Raw genomic sequence first — 15,925 nt, forward strand, 5'->3', positions numbered from 1 at the left:
CACCTCCACCCTATGTCCAGCCAGTGGCAAGAGGGGTCTCTGAGAAGCTTAAGTCAGATGATGTCATCCTCCTGCTTCAAATCTTCCAATGGCTTTTTATTGTACTTGGAATAAAGCCAAACTCCACCATGTCCTGTATGACCTGATCTGCATGATGTGATCATTTCAGTCTCATTTATCATCACTCACAACACTACAGAAACACTGGCCTTTTTGTTTATTGGCTGGGGCAGATTGGTTCCTAGCTAAGGGTCTCAGCACTCTAGAAGCTCTATGCCCAGGAGCTTCTCCTCATGGATCTTCTCATTGCTTCCTCCTTCTTGCTCTAGCTGCCCATGTAATGTAGGTGCCACCCCCTGCTCCCCAAGTCTTTCTCTCCTCATAACCTTGGTTGTATCTTTTATAGTACTTAACACCATCTGAAATCGGAGAGCTTGTTTATCTGGTTGTTTGCTCACTGCCTGTCTTCCTTCAGTAGAATGCAACCACGTTGAAGCCCAGGAATGTTTCTGCTTCATTCACTCCTGTGCCCTGGCTGGTTGCTTTAAAGAAGTTTGTGAAATGAATGAATTCCTGGCTGGAGAGGCCACAAAGAGATTTAGGACTGAGACCAGTCAATGTCTTCTATCTTTTCTAAAGGCATAAAGTTTAGTCATTTCAGGACATCATTTGAAAACTTTAGTCAATATATTGCTTTCACTCAACATTTATCCATTTTTATCAACGGAAATTATTTACCTGGACAATATGCATTGTGTAGAGTCCATTGTCCCACTGGCATGTAGTTATTATGATCAACAACTCCTGTGTTTATGAAGAGCCCAACCATTTTTAAAGTGCATTTTTCCAACAGCTTCCAGGGAGGAATGACTTGCATTTTACCAATGGGAAAACTGAGGCTTGGTAGCATTAGCTGATTTCCCACAAGGTTCATAGACAGGGAGAAAACTTTAGCACTAGTCTCTGGCTTCCCACTCAGCTGGACTATCTCTCATTTTCTCATTTGATAGTCACAATATTCCTGGGAGGTCGAAAGGGCAGGATCATAATCCCTGTGACATTCCAGTGAAATCTTCACATTATACAAATGTGTGCCAACCCTGACTGGGAAGCCTGAGTCTGTGCAGATCAAACTAGGAGACAGAATTGCAAGGGGCTCTTTTAATGCCACACAAGTAGCAAGACAGGCTATTCTAAGTAGCTGTCTTGTGTGCAGCAAAGACAAAAGATAGACTCTTGCTTTCTCCAGCACCATTTACACCAGTATCCAACCTTCAGGATCTCTGATTCTTCTCTCTCCTTTACGACTGCTCCCCTCCCACCACATAGGGTCAGTTCTTCAACCAACCTGCCATCCTCTTCTCTCTCATATCACTGTTCATTCCTGAGTTGTGAGCCAAACTGCCTGGATTCAAATCCTTGCTATATACCTGCTAAGGGGTGTGTGGCCTTGGCAAGTTCTGATTTGTAAAACAGAGTTGGTAAGTATAACTGATTACACAGGAGAGTTATAAGGATTAAATTTGCCAAAGTCTATAAAGCACTCAGAACAGGGCACAGAGGAAGAGCCATGGAGCTGAGTTGTAATTACTATCACTAGTCCTTCTAGGTTTTTGTTAGCATTCTTTTGCATTCTCATTTTAGTCTCCTAATAGGCCCTTTAAATACTGTCTTGCCTATCTCTTCCACTCTCCATGGAACTTTTTAACACATAGATTGGCCACATTCTTCTTAACATATCAATCCTTGGCTTAGAGCCCTCAATGGCACTCCACTGAACTTCGGATGGAATCCAGTCGCTTCACCCTAGTGCACAAGGTTGAGGTCTGGCCCCTCCCATATCACCTTATGCCATGTCTGCTTTCTTATTTGGTTACAACTTTATTGGCTTTCTGCCAAGTTCTGCAACACGCTAAAGTGTTTTATACCTCATGCCCTTTGCACATGTGTTCCTGCTATCCTAAACTCTCTTCCTCTAGTTTTTTATATCGTTTTGATCTCAGAGTAGAAGTTCCTGTCTTTATCACACCCCCTAAGTAGTGTGTATTTGTGTATTTGAGCCTATAGACATGACCTACAGGAATGAGCAGATCCTGTCTATTTCTAATCCCATGGATTTATTTCTCTTATTGTTTTTGACCTTATCTTCTATTTTAGAAAAATAAATAATGAGTGAAAAGTTTCAAAGATTCTTGATGCTTTAAGAAATCAGCTTTAAAAATTCATTATTGCTGGATGTTAAACACACACACACACACACACACACACACACACACACATTTTTATGAATAAGAAATAAAGCTTCCCAGAGGAAGAAACAAATAGAGAAGGGTGACAGTCATAGATATATAAGTGGCTCCGAATAACTCAAATGTCACCCATGAGTTTTGCTAAGGAGAAATTAAAGGAGATTTCATGAAATTTCTCTAAGTTTGAAGAGAAGGAAAATGAGGCCTATTAAAATTAATCGTGTTGCTCAAAGGCGAGGCTGTGGCTCTGTGTGTGTGTGAGAGAGAGAGAGAGAGACTGGTTAGCCTAGCAAAACCTCATCAGTGTTGCAACCCTGCTGACTGTCACATGCACTTTGAAGATTTCCTGTAAGTGTATAACTACAGAAAAGAGCTAACTAATTTGGATCTCTTCCTCCCTCCTTCTCTCCCTCACTCCCTTCCTTCCTGCTTTCCTTCCTTCCTCTCTTCCTTTCTTCCAGGAGATCCACATATCTGTAGAGAAGAAAGATGTATAAACAAGCAACAGTCACAAGACATCACAACTACAAAAGCAGATACAAAGTCCCATAGCAGGGGGATGAATTTTAGTTAGGGGTAGCTAGAGCACAAGGCTGTAGTAAGGGAAGCTTCTGTGTGGTGGTGACAATGGCATGGGGCTTTGAAGCTTCCACAGGAGCTTGGGCATGGTAGAGAGAGGACAGACAGAAGCAAGAGCCAGGGCAGAGATCCTATATTGCCTATACCACATCTTACAGCACCACGTTTGTTCACCCGACCATTAGGGCAGCCCTGCCCAGGCCTGATGCTGGGAGGGAAGACAAATGCACTTTGATGGCTAAAATCTTCTAAGGAAACACATAACAGAAATAGGTTTACATTGGAGAGAAAGTAAGCAAGCAAAAATAAATAAGTAAATAAGTAAGTATATAAATAAATAAAGCAAAGACTATTAAAAGTAAACTTAGGATTCACCAAGCCCCTTGTTTCCCAGATGAGAAAAGGGATTGATTAAGAGAAGGCATTAGAAGCAATTCAGGGCTCATTCCCTGCCCCCTCCTCTACCATCCTCCTCTCTGGCTCTGCACAATCAAGCCAAATCCTGCAGTTTCCTACACAGTCTCCACCACCAGGGAGTTCACGTTTAAGGCTTCACTGCTTCCTTGCTGGGTGGCTGTAACAGAGCTAGCCGACTTCTGGGAGTCCATTTCCTCATCGGTAAATGAGAGCGAGGATCTCCTGCACCCATTTGTGAGACTGAGCACAGCAACAGCAGATAGCAGCATGTGTAAGGTTGTACTTACACTTGGTAAGTCTTACTGAAAAAATCCATATTCCCAACTGCAAACAGCAAGCAAAAGTGAAGGCCCAGGCTGCCACAGGTAGAGGACAAGGCTAGGCCATTCCTGCCTCCAGCACGGGGAGGTTTAACACCAGAGTGCCCTTGAGAGGCGGCTGCTGGCCCCTCAGCCCGCGCATGTGTGCCTCACTCTGACACAGACTGTCTGTGGACCGTTGGTCATGCTGCCCTGCCCTGGAAATGCAGAGATCACAGAGATGTCAGGGGAAGCTGCTCTGACTTGCTCTCGGGCGCAACCTGACACTGGAGTTTTCTTTCACCAGCCAGCAAAGAAACATGTGGGATGAATTAACGAAGCCAGCCAGAGAAAGCAGCAGGAGACGGACTTAAGTAGGCTCCCTGATGATGGAGCAGAGCGGACACCCTCTGCCCAGCACTATGAGGGCCTTGGGGTGTACCCAGCATCCCCCGCCCCTAAAGTGCTGCGCCTTGGCCAACTCTCAGTTCTAGGGATGGGAGAGATGAATACAGGAAGGCTCATGACCAAGGAATTGATGGTGACGAGTGAGAGGGCTGATGGTGAGGAGGACAGACACAGTTGGGACCTCACAGGCAGAGCAGGCTCAGACCTCAGCTTCATGCTTACAGATCAGGAACACTAGGGAGCCAGGCCAGGGCGAAATCAAAAGGCTTACAGAGTATCCTCGTGGTCCAGGCGAAGTTGAGACTGGGAGATTGTACAGGCAAGGACTGAACAGCTAAAGCTATAAATGCTCTATTACACTCAGAAGCACTTCTTTTACCGGCTACCCTTGCTCACAGTTAAGTCTTTGTCCCTATAAGTTAAGCAGTAGCTTCTTTCTAGCCACACATTCCCCAGGGGTAGAACTAAGTTCTGGATTTTCTACTACTCTCTCCTCCCATCAGCCACGGGGTCCCAGCTCTTCAAGCACCAACTCCTTTCCTTCCCTGGCTGCTCTGACTGAGGACTGGTTCTCCATGGAGGCATTTTTATGCATTGGCAGCTGATACCTGGGTTGAAAAGTACGGTCTATGTTGACAGGTGTCTGTGAGGTGCTCAGACATGTCTGATGCAGAACATCCTTTCCTTTTGAGGAACACCATGCAAGGGGCTGGTTGAGGAGAAAGAATGAGAAACAGGATGCTTCGTATACAACAAGGTACTGGAAATGGAAACAAAGAGAGGTTCTCCTAACGAAAGACAGCAGTCTTCAATCCTGTTGGCAGATAACCACAGCTCAGGCTTCTGTGACATCCTGCTGCTTTCAGCAGAGTGAAATGAATTTCTCACCTCCTTGGGGAGAAATGTTTATCTAAGGCAGGCTTAATGGGGGAAGGCAGGAAGTGAGAAAAAAGGTTAAATACAGCAGGCACTGAAGAGGAGTCTTGGATAGCCTTTGGAAATTCCAGTATGTTTATTACCTCTGTTCCCATCTGAGTTCCACACCCTTCTGTGCTGCCAGAATCTGCTTCTAGCATATTCCCAGCTCCATCAGGTTCCCTGTGAAGGTGATACTTCACAGGAAGGCCGTCTTCATGGTCTTGTCTCTGTGATGGATGGCTGCCGCCATCTGTCTTCCCCTAGGAGCCTCCACATCTGGGCGTACTCAGCTTGTGAGAGTGGAACAGGGCAAGGAACACCAAGGTCACTGCCAGCTAATTGACAATGTGAAAGGTGGAGCACAAAAGCATTGGTCCCATTTTATAAAGGATTCCAAGAGGGGACAGCCATAGGCTCTGGCAAGTTCTCCCTCATGTGAGAATCATGGGCCCCAGATGCTGTGATTGGTCAATTTTCAGTCACATGAGGCTTCCTTTCTTCCATTTTTATTCTTTTAATTGTCAAAAAAAATACTCACAATGTGAAATTCATCATTTTAGCCATTTTAAGTGCACAGTTGGGTGGCATTCAGTATATTCACACAGTGGTGATATATCCATCCCTACAATCCATCTCCAGAACTTTTTTGTCATCCCAAACTGAAATTCTGTACCCATTAAAGACTATCTCTCCATTTCCTCTGCTCCCCAGCCCCTGGAAACCCCCATTCTACCTTCTGTTTCTATAAACTTGACTACTGTGGGAATCTCACACAAGTGGAATTATACAGTATTTGTTCTTTTCTGTGTCTGGTTTATTTCATCTAGCATAATATCTTCATGGATCATCCATGGTGTAACCTGTATCAGAATTTCTGTTCTTTTTTAAGGCTGGATAGTATTCCACAACACAATTGTGTTTCTCCATTTATCTGATAATAGATACTTGGCTATTTTGAATAAAGCTGCTATGAAATGAATGTACAGATACCTCTTCAAGACCCTGCTTTTAATTCTTTTGTTATATACCCAGAAGTGGAGTTGCGGGATCATATGACAATTCTGTGTTAAGCTTTTTGAGGAACAACCATACCGTTTTCCACAGAGACCATGCCATTTTATATTCCCACCAGCCATGCACAAGGGTTCCACATTCCTGCATAATCTTACCAACAATTATCATTTTCTGTTTTGTTTCATTTTCTTTTTCTTTTGGCTTCCCTTCCAAATGACCAGCTTATCTTTTCCAGTGTGACAAGATTCCAGTTCACCTGCTTTTGTTCACCAAGGAGCGGGGGCAGCTACATCACCAACGATATTCTTCTACATGGTGCAGACACCCCATTTGTGAATGCAACAGTCCCTGCAGGTCTGAATTTGGGACAAAGTGATTTTCCAAAGTTTAAAAGTTTCAGGAAATCTGTTTTTTCTTCATGGAAAACTCTGTAGGTGATTTCTCTTTCCATTTTTGCTAAGGAAAGTTATTCCTCTTTAGGAGGAAGAAATAAGGCATTGGAATTAATAATGTGGGAAGAGGAAGAAATGCAGGCTGTAAAGTTAAAATTCTGGGAACACAATACCTCCTATACAGTTGCTACATGACCGTAGCCCTGGGAAGCCATGGACCTCACCGAATCTCCGTTTTCCCATGTGAAAGTGAGTAGTCATACTGTGTCATAAGATTGATACCATATTTATATTAAAATTGCTTCATATATAGTGTCATGTATATAACATATACATATATAGACTGTATATCCACTGTATATACATACATACACACACACACACAGTCTTTTTCCATAAATGCTTGAATGTGATCAATTCAGACATCCTGGTATTGTTTTTTTTTTTAAGAGAAATCATTTTTTTAAATTTGTGTTTCCTTTCTTCTTCTCTCCCCAACCTTTACATACTTACCCCCTCCTAACTATGTAGCCCCTGTGTATCTGGCATGTGTCTTTCCATGATTTTCTCCATGCCTACGTAATCCTGACACTTAAATGCATGCTCATATTGCACATGGAAAGTTGTGGAAGCCCTTACAAGCCTGAAATGTCATACACACTTTCCTGCATGTGGGCTTTTCTCGCTCAGCATTTCCTCATGCAGCTCCCTCCACACCAAGTGGCAAGCTCTGAGTCAGTCCTCATCACGGCTTAATCCGTGGTTTACCTGTGCTATCATTTATCTAACCACCACCTCTTGGTGCGTGTTTGGTTTTCCTGTACTCTGTGGCCTAAATGCCAGTCATAGATTGTGTTTTAGATGATCAATGCCCCCACAGAGGCATCCTTTCTCACTCAAAATGAGATCTAGAGGCCTCACAATGGCCTATGAGGTCATGGATGATTCTTCTTCTACCCTCACTTGCCCTCCATCCTCCCTGGGCATTCTTTGCCTCACTCACTGTCTCACCCACACTGATCTCCTCATGGCTCTTCAGACCTATCACACACACTCCTGCCTCTGAGTTTTTGTACTTGCCGTTATCCTGGATCTACCTATATCTACACAGCTCACTTCCTCACCTTCTCCAGGAATCTCTATTAACACTCTTGAAGCACCTGGGTGGCTCAGTCCATTAAGTGTCCAACTCTTGAATTCAGCTCAGGTCATGATCTCATGGTTTATAGGATCAATCACTGCATTGGGTTCCGTGCTGACATTGTGGAACCTGCTTAGGATTCTCTCTCTCCCTCTCTATGCTCTCTCCTGCTCATGCTATCTCCCTCTCTCTCTCTTTCTCTCAAAAATAAATAACTAAAGAAACAAAAAAACGACCGTCTCCAGCTTCCCAGCCTAAGTAAGCAACTTCTCTTCCCCTTAAATTCCATCTCTCCCTTCCATGGTTTATTTTGCTTCCTCGGACCTATCACTTATTTATTTGTTTATAATCTGACTCTTTCCATTAGAGTCTAGACTTGACAGGGCAGGCATCTAACTGTTTTATTCAATTCTACAGACTGAGTAGCTATGATGATGCCTGGTCCTTGAATAAACGAACAAACAAAACTACATAGGTCAGTGTGGTATGTGGGTCATCATGGGACAGAGAACAGCATCTAATCAGTACAAGAACAGAGGCGATTTTCATAGCCCTATCAAATTAAAGTTTCACCAAATTCTTAGCAAAAAGGAACTGACATATCATTGGAATTACACTGCATTTTGGTCTTACATATTAATTGTAGATACACACATGCTTAGCTACTCACTGAAGTGTAGAGAACTTATTCCATGGGATAGATCTCTCAGTGCTGTCTCTGTTAAATCTTGACTGAAACCCATCTGGTCTCAATATAGAGCACTCTGCATCCAGTAGGTTATAAATGAACAAACCTTGGGATGGTGTGGCAAAGTAGCTCACAGTGCCAGCTCTGGAGTCTAATTCCCTGGGTTTAAACCCCAGCTCTGCTAAGTATCTCTGTGCGAGCTTGGACTAATTACTTAACCTGCTGCACCTCAACTTCCTATGTGTCAAATGAGAATAAAAAGAGTGAACATATCAAAAATTTCTTGTTGCATAGGGAAAATGAGTTAATACACGTAAAACACTTTGAACTTGGCCCATTAAAATTACAGAAGTAAGAACACAAACCCCCAAGACAGACTGTCTGGGATTAAACCCAGTCTCTGCTCCTCAGCAGCTATGTGACCTTGGACAGATCACTTACCTCCCTTGATTTAGTTGCATCATCTGCAAATTGAGGATAATCATAGTTTCTCCTCCCAAGAGTATTGTGACACTTAAATATGTTTATATAGAGAGAAATTAAAATAACACTGAGCAATATTATTATATGCCATATACCATAAAAGCATACAATATGATGTTTGCTATCATCACCACCACCATCATGATCAGCAGCAGCAGCAGCAGCAGCAGCATCACTCCCACATGTGAGCCCAGATTCTGAACTACAGACAGAGAAGATAAAAAGTGTCTCTCTAATAAGAGCACATAAATAACATCTGTCCCTTCCCAGCTTGCCACACATCACACAGGCTGTTCTACCAGGAAACTGGTACCTGACACGTTTTCCAAGCCACTGCTTTCCTGTTCCTCTTCATCAGCAGAGTTAGCCAATTCTGGATTCCCAGAGCACTTTGTTTTTGTCCCCAGCTCACTGTCCCTGGCTGGAGGTATTGCAAGTGGTCCCACCTCTGGGGTTTCCAAAGCTGTAACTGTCTCTCGAAGCTGTGGAGGAGACAAACAAGGTAGGCCAGTGGAGGCAGAAATCAGAATGGGTCATCACAGGGTTAAAGAAACACAGACAGAAGCAGGAAATAAAGAGCTAGTTGTTCACCTCTCCACCTCAATGGCTTCCTCTGTAAAGTGAGGTTAATAATAGCACTAACTCCATAGAGGCACTTGTGAGGATTGAATAACAGAAAGGGTAGGAAAGGCTTAGCCTGGAGCCTGGCATAGTGAGCAATGAGGAAAAGGAAGAGGACATGGAATACACTAGATAAATAAATTTTGCTTTAATCCACTAAAACATGGCATTTTCAGATGCTGTAGCCTGAAAGCACCTTAGTATTTCTGGAGCTTGAAATCATGGAGGAGAATATTAAGAGATGTGTCTTGTGGGCATGCTAAGGTACTTGAGCTTCATCTTGCAAATCACTGGGGAGCTGCTTTAGCTAAGCCCTTCTGCCTTTGAGGGGCTCACAGTCCCATGACACACGATTTGCATGGTGCCTAGTCTAGGGTCACATAACAATTAGCCAGCTTCAAAATCCTCATGGCTCCTTTTTTGACAAAAGATGAACTCACAACACTTTCATGGTACAAATGGCCCTGCTCATCCTACTTCTTAAAACTGTAACTCATCCACTGTAACCACAATGGGTTACCTACTGTCTGCAGAACATGTTGGCAATTCTATTTTTTAGCCTTTCTTCATGTCTTTCTTTTCCATCTGTATTGATCCTCTCTTCCTCCCAATTTATCAAAGTCCCAGGGCAAAGGCACAGATCTTTGAGGGACTAAAGCTCTGGTCCTGGCTAGTTTAATGGCACCTAGAAGAATCCTGTAACCAACTTTTGAAAAATCTCTTAACCACTCTGGTTAACATCAATAAAATGAAGATTATTGGGGCCAGATGATCTTACCGGTGCTTTTTAGCTTCCTAAATAACTATTATTTAATATTACACTTGGCTACAAATGAAAGAGTTTAAGTCACACAGAAGTTATTCCTTTACCTTGTGTAAATGAAATCCAGAGGTAAATAGTTCTGGACCACAGTGGCACCTTATTACTATCTTAGTCAGCTCGAGCTGCTACAACAAAATACCACAGGCTGCTGGCTTAAACAACAGAAATTTCTCTCTGACAGGTCTGGAGGCTAGGAGCCAAACACCAAGGTGCCAGCCGATTGAGTTTCAAGTGAAGGCCCTCTTCCTGGCTTTCAGACTGCTGTCCCCTCATTGTGTTCTCACATGACAGAAGATCATCTCTCCCTTGTTTTTGTTTTTTTTTCATAATAAGGGCACTAATCCCATTCATAATGGTTTCACCCTTGTGATCTAATTACTGCTTCCAAATACCATCTCATTGGAGATTAGAGCTCAACATGTAAATTTTGGGAGGATATATTTGGTCCATAGCATTCTGCCCCTGGCCTTCCAACTCCATGCCCTTCTCACATGCAAATACATTAATTCCACACTCATAGCCCCAAGATCTTAACTCGTTTTAGCATCAACTCTAAAGTCTGAACCCCAAAGTCTTGGCTAAATATCATCTAAATTATGTATAGGTAAGACTCAAGATATGAGTCATCCTGAGGCAAAATGCCTCACCAGCTGTGAACATGTGAAGCCACGCAAGTTATGTGCTTCAAATACATGAATACCTACAACAGTGGGAAAGCATAGGATAGACATTCTCATTCCAAAATGAGAAATATAAGAGAAAGAAAGGATGACAGGTCCCAGACTAATCTAAACCTTAACAGGGCAAACTCCATGAGATGTTAACACTCAAGAATAATCCCCTTTAGCTGAATGTTCTGCCTTTCAGATCCACTTTTACCTATTTTATGTCATCAAAGAGAACTAGCATCAGCCAATCAGCATCTTGGATGATGACTCATTTGCATTCAAAAGCTTAAAAATATTAGGTCCTTATCAATAGGCTCACCTTCTGGACAATTCTCAGAACCAAAATTTGTCATAGTCAGTGTTCTCCAGAGAAACAGAAAGACAGAGATAGAGGCATAGACAGATGCTGAGAGAATTGGCTAAGTCTCATGATCTGTCATCTCCAAGCTGGATACATAGGGAAGCCAGTGGTATAGTCTGAGTCTGAGACCAAAGGTCTGAGAACTATAGGAGTCATTAATATAGTCTTAGTAGGAGGCTGAGTGGAAGAGAATACTGATGTTCCAGCCATGCAGTCAGGCAAAGAGGTCAGATTCTTCCTTCCTCTGCCTTTTTATCCTCTTCAGGCCCTCAGCAGATTGAAAGATCCCCACCTATATTTGGAAGGGCAAGCTGCTTTCCTGAGTCCACCATTTCAAATGCTAATCTCATCTGAAAACACCCTCACAGACAGACCCAGAAATAATGTTTAGACAAATATTTGGGTACTCTGTGGTCTGGTCAAATTGAAAATATAAAATTAATAACCACAATGACCATCAGAAGACCAGCTTTTTTTGTTCTGTTGTTCCATTGTTGTCAACATGTAGTTAGAACTCAAGGGGGCAAGATGGCTTATTGAATTCCAGCCATCACACCACCTTCCACTCAGCATAAAGAAGGAAAGGGATAAAGAAAGACTTCCCTTTAAGGGTTGTCTAGCAGTTACACATACCATTAAATTGCACTGGACAGGACCTAATCATATAGCCATATTTACTGCAAAGGAAGCTAGGAAATATAGTCTTTATTATGCATCACTGTGTCCCACTAACACCTGGAAACTTTATTACTAAGGAAAAAGAGGGATTGGCTATTAGGACTAGCATAAGAGAGATCTTAATTCATAAGAGAGATCTTAGCAAACCCATCTAGCCACCGTTTAGGACTGCCTTTTCAGTTATTAGTCATGAAGGAAAAATGTGGATCTCCATTGGCCTGCCTCTTAAGTGACTCTCATTTGTTTCAAACTCAGAACTAGAAAAAGGGATTTATTTACTAAAACCCAGTACCTTCAATGTATCACAGCAAATTAGTATAGATGGTAAAATGTGTCAATTTTGTTCTGGAAACAAGGCACCAATATACCAAAGAAACACCTTCCATCCCCACTCTCGACAAAAGCACTAGAAATAATTACAGATAATGTAAGTATGAAAATATGTACATTTTGATATAAAAGACAAGCAGCTTATCAGAATAGCATGTAGCAATACTGACAGATTGCTCTGGAGGAAGATAAATGGGAAAATGTGATCTCCTTATTTCTATCCGTTGTCCAATTCTAAAGTCAAAGAAAGATGTTAGCCATACATTCCCAAAGAGCAAGGAGTTGATACAAGAAAACTTACTTAAGCATCATGTAAGTCTTGTAACTCTTTTTGTTAAAGTGAGGACAGAGCCAACATAATAATGAACTATCATGTTTTTTCACAAGAAGAATGCTACCTCTTTTATGTTAGATACATTTATTTTACACATTAGTACATATTAGAGACTTAAGTGTTCAACACATATTTTGTTAGATACCAACAATGCTATCCATCACTTTTGTTTAAGGGCACTCATTATTTAGAAAAGAGCATTACTGCTGACAAAACACATTTAGATAAATAAGATTCCTTCTCTTATTCACATAATGATTCATTTCATGTCACACACACTTCATTTTTGACTCATAAAGTGTGTTGCAACAGGCTTTGTAAGACTTATAATTATTGAGGCTATTTTTGTGCCACTATTCACTGCCTTTTCTTAGCCTCTCTGCATTAATAACCAGTTTCTTCATCCTCATTATTTTGTATCCGACCAAAGAGAACTGTCGTCAGCCAATCAGCATCTTGAATGATGACTCATTTGCATTCAAAAGCTTAAAAATATTAGGTCCTTATCAACAAAAATTAAGCCTTCTGCTATACACTAGACACTGAGGTAGGACAGTGGATACAGTAGAAATTAAAATGTGGTTCCTGCTCCAGCCCTCTCCTGCTGAAAATTTAAACATTAGATTACATATCACTGAGATCCTTTCCAGAAGAGACTCACATTTTAATACAAAATAATTATTGTCATTGACTTTAGAGCTAACAAACTGCCTTTGTTTGCATTGAGCTCATATGAGCTGCATAGCAACCTCTAGAGAGAGGTGTCTCTATTAACAGCCCCATTTAACAGACCAGAAAACTAAGGCTTGAGATGAAAAACTAGCCCCCACAAAATCTTGACTTCAACATCAAAATTGTCTTCAAAAATCTCACCTCATATGTTCCTTAATTCTGGAATTCTTTGCAGAATGTCTGGATAATAGAATATGAAGTTCTTTCAAAGAGTGGTCCTTGAATTTCCAACATCAGAATCATCTGAGATGCATGTCTAACCAGCAGACGCCTGGGTTCCGTCCTGGACTGCCTGAGTCAGAATTTCATGAGAGCCTTTAAAGTGGCGTTTTAACAAGCTTTCCCAGGTGATTTTCTAGCCCATTACAGTTAGAGATCCACCAAAGGAGGCCCTCTGCAGGCAGAAAAGAAAGGGAAGAACATTCCAGGCAGGAAGTGTGCAAGCTGATGTCTGGAGTTATGGATATTCATAGAAAACCCAGACTCTGCAAGAATTATCCATTGTATCCATTTCTAGGTGATATCACAGACTAACCACTGAGTAGAAAATCTTAAAGGAAAGAGCTAAAATGCTTTTGGAGCCCTGGTCCCTGAGTCTTTATAACACCTTCAGCTTTCTCAATCAGATATGGGCTACAGTGGCTGAAAGGTCAAAAGTCTGCCTCTTTTGAAACCAGCGACACTTAATATAACCCGACACAATCAGTCCCTGGTTGCAAAAGCCTGCTTTCTTCCTCAGGAAGATTTTTCTCACTAAGACACATCCAGGTCCTAAATAAACTGCATGCCATAATCACCAGAATACTGAGTTGGAAGCCAGGGGGCTTGGGTTCAAATCCTGTCTCAGCCACTCTACTCATTATATCTCTTTGCAAGTCATCAGTATAGCTTAAACTAACAGGTTTATCATAAAGACATGGGGTGTTTCATTGGTCCAAAAGGCAGATCAAAGCCTCTGGAAAGAATATGCTTTCTCTATGATTCTTCTCTACTTTGTTCAATACATCTGTTCATTTTTCTTTGCTTTGCTAGAGTCGATTTTTTTGCTGCCTCTTTATGGGATGGAACACAGCTGCCCCTCTGCTTGCCATAATAGCTAATAGTTACTATTAACACTATTCTAAGCTCTTTATAAGTATTATTATATTTAATCATCACAACAAATCTTTGTGGTAAGGATACCATGAATACCACTTTTGTGCAGATGAAGAAACTGAGACAGAGAAATTAAATAATTTGTTCAAGGCAAAACAGCTGAACTATTATGCACTCCAGGTAGGTTGAACTCAGAGGCAATAGATTTGTGTCCTGCCTCATACTCTTTCATGTCACATAGAAAGGTGTAATGGCTAACTCTGTCTAACTTGATATTTCCAAGTAAACCAGATTGTCCCAGTATGGCCAGGGTCTAGGGTCACACAGAACATTCAAGAACGAGAAGCTATGCTCACAGAAAAGAAGACTTGAGGAAGTCCCTCTTCTCTCTACAGAAGGGCCTTCTATACCTGCTAATCCAACCAAGGGATTTTCTCCAAGTCTCTTTCCATCTTTGGATTGCAGTTTCCTCCACCATGAAGTGAAGTTGTGGACCCTGTTCAGCCTTTTCCTGAAAGTGTGCTGTGAAACGCTAGTTTCATGAAGTGCTGTTCACATAAAGAGCTCTGTGGTGCAATAGGAAATGATATGTGCTCTATCCCCTTCTTGGACACTCACAAGGAATTCTCTCAAATTATGTACTCATAAGGAATGCACTCAAATTATGTCCATCTATCTCTGTTTCTATATCCGCCACCCTAACTAAAACTGCCATCATTCATTACCTGCTCTCCTATAATAAATGTCTTTCCTCCAACTCTTCTGCTATTCTTTCTAGAGATCCCAACTAAAACCATTTGGTAGCTTACTGGTGTTTTCCAGATAAAAACTGAAATGTCTCCTCTTTCCCTTGTCATCCTCCCAGCCTCACTTGTAGCCACACTGTGCCTTGTTCTTGGTACCATGTGGGTAGACATGAGGAACGATGATAAATAATCAACAATGAATAGGACAGCCCTCACAATAAAGAATTATCCCTAAATGTCGGTAGAGCCAAGGTGGAAAATCCTGGTCTAAGCTAATCACTTTATACGTCTTGCTATGATTGGTTTAAAATTCCTGCACCAGAAAGCATCCATCTGGGCACTGATATAGGTCCAGGAGTGAGCACTATCCTAAATTAGCTCAATCTGACTACAGAAAAGGACTTTCCGCCCGCCCCCCCCCCCATGGTTGAGAAGAATCTCTCTTTCTTTCTCTGTCTAATTCTCTCTCCTTCATCCCCTGCCCGCGCCGCCCCCCCCCCCACCACATTGGTTAGAAATAAAGCATGAGTGGCTCAGTCGGTTAAGAGTCTGACTTCGGCTCAGGTCATGATCTCATTGTTCATGGGTTTGAGCCCCATGTCGGCTCTGTGCTGACAGCTAGCTCAGAGCCTGGAGCCTGTCTTCGGATTCTATATCTCCCTCTCTCTCTGACCCTCCTCTGCTTGTGCGCTCTCTCTGTGTCTCAAAAATAAATTTTAAAAAAACATTAAAAAATTTTAAAAAAGACACAAGAAAGCATGTTGTCCCACATGCCACTGACAAACACCTTTTGGCCATATGAAGAAAGTAGTCCAAAAACACAACTTATACACCAAGGATGGCCCAACAGAGAAAGAAATAGAACCTGGACTTTATGGCATTGTTGAGCTCCTGGATCAACCAAACCTGAAGTCCACCTTACTGCTAAACATATTGCAGGTGATAAGTA

General features: G+C 42.0%; 1 protein-coding gene across 1 annotated transcript in view; it reads right to left on the reverse strand.

Annotated features, from left to right (window-relative positions):
* Positions 1 to 15,925, reverse strand: part of LOC115305087 — an 82,436-nt gene that overhangs the window by 23,445 nt on the left and 43,066 nt on the right. Inside the window, exon 4 of the mRNA XM_029955431.1 lies at positions 8,902 to 9,070. Coding sequence (XP_029811291.1) covers positions 8,902 to 9,070 — 169 coding nt within the window. The remainder of the gene's footprint in view (positions 1 to 8,901; positions 9,071 to 15,925) is intronic.

This window comes from Suricata suricatta, chromosome 10 (assembly GCF_006229205.1).
Source record: "Suricata suricatta isolate VVHF042 chromosome 10, meerkat_22Aug2017_6uvM2_HiC, whole genome shotgun sequence".
Lineage (NCBI taxonomy): Eukaryota > Metazoa > Chordata > Mammalia > Carnivora > Herpestidae > Suricata > Suricata suricatta.